The 5,562-nt window shown below is 43.5% G+C and overlaps 1 protein-coding gene across 1 annotated transcript; it reads right to left on the bottom strand.

The window, feature by feature from the left end:
• Positions 1-2,875: 2,875 nt before the first annotated feature.
• Positions 2,876-4,225, bottom strand: LOC131597096 (uncharacterized). Its single transcript, XM_058869810.1, has one exon. The coding sequence runs from the start codon at positions 4,223-4,225 to the stop codon at positions 2,876-2,878; it is 1,350 nt and encodes a 449-aa protein (XP_058725793.1).
• Between the last annotated feature and the right edge of the window lie 1,337 nt (positions 4,226-5,562).

The raw sequence follows: 5,562 nt of genomic DNA, 5'->3' as shown, positions 1-5,562 counted from the left end.
TCTTTTCCCTTTTGCTTGAGTTAGAGCTTCTGTGCCAACATCGCGAGTATTCTGGGGAGGATTGAAAATACGACCACTACTCGTCATTCTTCCAATGCCCACAACATTATCAACATCTTCTTTCTCAACTGGCGCTTTAACCTCATACTTAGCCCCTTGGTAGAAAACTTCTCCCCCATAATTCCATGGGATTGCTTTTTCACTGTTATATGGGACGGGACCAGGAAGTGTAATAACCAAAGGAGGTGCTCTGGCAGGAATTGGAATCTTGGCAGGAGTATACGGGATGGATGCCACATTAACTTCGTTTTCAAACATTTCAGGACGTCGCACATGCCCAAACTGTAGATACCCACTATCTATCAACTGTTGAATATCACTTTTCACCTTATCACAAACTGAGGAAATGGCCATGCAGTCAATACAACATTCTCCACAACCAGAGTATAGACCCATCTTCAATAATTCCTTCTTCAATAATGGCAACAGAGAGCCCAATTTGATCACATCCTTGACCAGGCGAGTATCTTCAACAAACTCGATGGCATTTGCAGCGCGAGCTCCATGGGGAGGCATAGGATTCTGAACAACATTAGGTCCCTGAGTAGGAGTAAACTCAATGGCCTTAGAGTCGAGAAGATTTTGAACCTGATGCTTCAACGCTTTACAGTTTTCAATGCTATGTCCAGGTGCCCCAGAGTGGAATTCACATCTCGCACTGGCATCCCAATTAGCAGGCAACTTAGCAGGAGTGGCTAGAGTCCTCAATTGTACTAACTTCAAATCGAGGAGATATGGCAATACTTGTGCATATGTCATCGGGATCGGATCAAAAACCCTTTCAGGCGCTTTCGGTTGATATTGACGTGGAGCATACCCTCGTTGCTGATGTTGCTGAAAAGGAGCATTTGGTATAGTCACAGCGGCTACTTGTTGATAAGCCTGGTTTCTGCCTCCCCCATAGTAAGCAGCACTAGTCTCGCCTTCTCTTTTCTTGGCAAACCCATTGTATAGCTTCTTTCCACCAGCCCCAGAGGAGGAACTAGCAGCACTTGGATTCTGTATTCTACCAGCCTTAATTCCACTTTCAATTCGTTCACCAATCATAACCAAATCGGCGAAACTTGAGGATGCAGAGCAGGCGGAGTAGTATTGGCCCTCCAGAGTATTGGTGAACATGTCCATCATCTCTCTTTCCAGCATAGGGGGCTGGACTCTAGCCGCCAACTCACGCCATTTCTGCGCATATTCTTTGAAGGACTCATTAGCTTTCTGGGCTAGATTCTGTAACTGAGTGCGATTTGGTGCCATGCCAACATTATACTGATACTGCTTTATGAAGGCATCAAATAGGTCCCTCCAACTTCGGATATTAGCTCTCTCCAATCTCATGTACCATTCCAAGGATGCCCCAGTCAGGCTATCTTGGAAGAAGTGCATCAATAATCCTTTGTCCTCAGAGTACACATGCATTTTGCGATAGTAAGCTCGGACATGTGTCTTAGGACAAGTATTCCCCTTGTATTTCTCAAAGTTGGGTACCTTGAATTTCGCTGGCACACGGACGCCAGGAACTAAACCCAAGTCATTGATATCCATACCCAGTCCTTGGCCTTCCATTTCCCTCATCCTTTCCTCCAGACCTCTAAACATCCTTCCAGCATCATGTGGAAATCCCCATTCACTTTCAGGAAACAAATCCTCGTGTCGGTCCTCTTCCAACACGGGGATAGCAGCAGCCCTTCTGATTTGTTGTGTAGGTTGTCCCTCAGGAGCAGGCTGAGGAGGCCCCCGAGGATTACCTTGACTGGCAGCAGGAGGAATAACATCTGGTCCTCCGTTCACAGGTTCACCATTGACACGAATATCAGCAGAATTCCTTTGCGGGGGGGGGGGGGGGGGGGTCCGCAACAACCTGAGCAACTGTGTCCATTCGGATTCTGAGCTCTTCTTGGCGATTAGCCATGCCTTGCATGACCTCCATGAACTGAGCCATCTGAGAAGTAACCTGAGTTCTCATCTGAATAAGGTCATCCCTTAACTGATCCATTTGCAGTGATTGATTAGCCCTTGTATAATAGCGATGTGTAGGTGGAGGTGCAATTGCTGAAAGAGAAAACCTGATCAGTCAAACAAGAATACCATCTGATGTACCTGTTATACATGAATGTATGAAATGGATGAGTGCATGGTGTGTATGTGAATGTCATGTTTTTATTATTTTTAGGATTCTTTAGCTTTGTCTCAAATCAAACAACACAAGATAATAATGAGAGATCACGAAGCCAATAATGAGGAATGAGAAACAAATCCATTAACTTCAAAACCCAATTATGGCAATACCAAGTACAGATAATCCCGCTCACATGAGCCAACAAAATACAAACATAACAAAGAGAACCCCAACCAACAAGTCTGGTGGTGGTCCGACATAAAATCATCTCTAAGGAGGACCCTCCATGTCAACATGACGAAGTGCGCTCTCCCCAATGTACTTTTCGCTCCAAGACTTCATCTCATCAAACAAAATCTTGGTGTTCTCATGATTGGGTTTCACGACGAGTGCTTGGATTAGCAAGTCCTTTCTGGCGTGCATTCCTTCCATCTGACGATTTCTCATCTCCCAGTACCTCGCCTCTTCTTGAGCCTGAGTGTTCTCTTGATTTTTGCGCTCCACCTGGCCTTTCAATTCTCTCACATTTGCATAGCATGCTTCCAACTTTTCTTGATGTTCTAACAGACTCTTACTTGCCTTCTGACGGCGAGTTCTTTCTGAATGAGCCTTCTCAGTTTGAATCTGAAGTTGCTCAGTCAACTTTGCCAATTTGACCTCATATTGCTCCTTCATCTTTCTTTCTCTAGAGCTATCAACGATTCAGGATCTTTTCTGAGAGGTATTTCCACCAGCATACAATTCCTCAAGCTCTTTTTCTTTCTGTTTCAATTTATGTATTGCAGACAGTTTCTCTTGGCGAGCAATATTCATCTTAACCTGCATTGTTTCCATTTGATCAGTTAATTCCCTATTTTGATTCACCGTTTGATTGTAGCACGGCATGGAAACGATGTTGGGTTGATCCTCAGATGGAGGGTATAAGGGATCCTTAAGAGGAAAAGGCATCCCTTGAGCTTCGGCCACAGATTTCACCCATGCAGTGTAGGCTTCATAAGTAGCACAATCTTTTTGGCCAAAGTGCTTCTTACCCTTTCGACGAACTATTTTCCAGGCTTGCACCACTTCCTCTAGCTTACCTGAATTGGTGGTCAGATGGTAGAATATGAGATCATCAACTTCTTTCTTTTCAGGGGGACTCACGAAGGCATATCCAAAAGTCCTTCTAGCCAAGACGGGATTATAATTGATTCCTCCTCTTAGTCCCATGAGAGGCACATTGTCGAATTTTCCGCAGCCCATAATAATCTCCACGTCATCCAACGATCTATTATACCAGACAATGTCTTTGGCTACCAGCCCCATGATTCTATCAGCCCACCTCGATGTATGCCTATTGTCAACAAAAGGACCACGCTCAGGAAGATGAGATCTAAACCAACGGTACAATAATGGGGCACAACATAGGACCAACCCCCCTTTTCTGCCATTCCTGTGATGTATTGAGTGGTAAACGTCGCCTAGGAGTGTAAGAACTGGAATCTTCAGAATGAAGATGTGAATCACATTTATGTCAAAAAAATTGACCACATTCGGAAACATTGCTATGCCATAGATACTCAAGGCCAAGATAGCTCTATATGTATCCCATTCCTTAGCCACAATGGCGTCATAAGCTGTCTGAACCAATAACTCTAAGTGGAACCCTTGACAATTTCCTTTCTCTTTGAGGTTTGCTTCCACAACTGATTTGCTCAAATAAAGAGCCTTTGCGATTTCAATAGAAGTGGGAGCTTTCATCGTACTATGGTATGGTATTTGCTCTTTGATGGAGATGCCGAGAAAAAGAGAGTATTCTTCCAAGGTAGGAACCAAGTGATAGTCAGGAAATGTGAAACAACGAAGAGAAGGGTTATAGAATTGGAGTAAAGTGTGAACTCCTTCCTGCTCATACTTAGTAAATGGTGTCTTGAGGAAGTAGAGAATTCTCCCACAATCCTGTTTGAACTTGGTCAACTCATCTAGTGTAATCTGATTTGCCAACCCCTTGAGAGAATCCAGATTCGGATTCGGGAAAATGTAGGAGTAGGTGTTCTTTCTGCCAGGCCTCATCGTTGAGAACGGTATGCTGATCAGAGACAAAGCCAAAAGATCCTGAAAATAAATGAAACATGCATGTTAAATGATATGATGGAATGTGTTTCGTTTGGGGGAGAATCATAAAGTCTTCTCTTTAGTTTCTTTATATCCATTTTCTCTCTTTTTTTTTTAATATTCTTTTTTTTTTCTTTTTTTTTTTTCGAAACAGACTTTAGGATCCTCCCACGAAGAAACAAAGTGGATATAGTAGTGATATGTGTGCAATGTGTTGAGAGACTGATTCTCTCGCATATCTAGACATCTAGATTATACTGAATGTAACAAGTTCAAAATTCCGGCTTCATATTGCAATATAGAAATCCGGGTATGATGAAGGCTAGTATCCTGTCTCACCCCAATCTCACGGGTATGAATTCTAGACACAGACAGGTGGTTCCTAATGGTCACCAGGGTTAACGATTCCCATGGGGTACAATGTGTTTGAGGCACAAACGTGTCAGACACGATGTTCCATGAAAGAACCTCGCCTGGTTGTGGTACGCCATGTCAAGCTCGATCGTATCAAACGCTACGGGAGTTGACATGGGCATCCACACTAATCCTAAGTATCACTGGCCTGGGTAGTGGGCCTTTTACCTCACACAAACCCCCCACCTGCAAAACAAAGCAGAAAAGTACGTGGCCCCCACGGGGACCCATAATATAGTCCAGATGCATGATATGCAAATAGGAAATAGACATGATATGCAAACATATACACAAAGGTAAGCATGTAAACAAATAAATAAACACCCAATAAAAGAAACAAACAAAGGCTAGGATCGACTCTCTAGGAATGGACCAGCACAGGTCTATCAACATCCCTAGCAGAGTCGCCAGCTGTCGCTACCGCGAAAAAAGGATCAGAGTCGCCACTAATATATTTATCCCATAAGGGAAAGGAATACCAGAAAACCTAACTCAGAATAAGTACAAGGTCTTTCGACCAGAGAACAGGGCACGGGAGTCGGTTACGCAAGAGGAAGGTGCTAGCACCCCTCACGCCCATCGTACTCGATGGTATCCACCTATGTTTGTTTCTATCTAAAGGGTGTATCTATCACTAATGCAATGCATGATTAAACCTAAAGTTTTTTAATAATTATTGTGCTCGCTAGAGTTGCCTCTATGCCTACGTATCCTCTTATGAAGAATCAGAGCGTCGTAGTTCTGCTCAAGATTTTCTATGTTTTTTAGGATTTGTTGGTGTTTTTTAGTGAACAGTTACATCACACTCCGCCGCTCGACCTTTGGAGACTCACGCTGGGATTGGAGTGGAAGTAACATGCTCTTAAAAGCAAAAGAAAAGT

Source organism: Vicia villosa, linkage group LG4 (genome assembly GCF_029867415.1).
Source record: "Vicia villosa cultivar HV-30 ecotype Madison, WI linkage group LG4, Vvil1.0, whole genome shotgun sequence".
In the NCBI taxonomy this organism is placed as follows: domain Eukaryota; kingdom Viridiplantae; phylum Streptophyta; class Magnoliopsida; order Fabales; family Fabaceae; genus Vicia; species Vicia villosa.
This window is presented reverse-complemented; position numbering and strand designations above follow the sequence as displayed.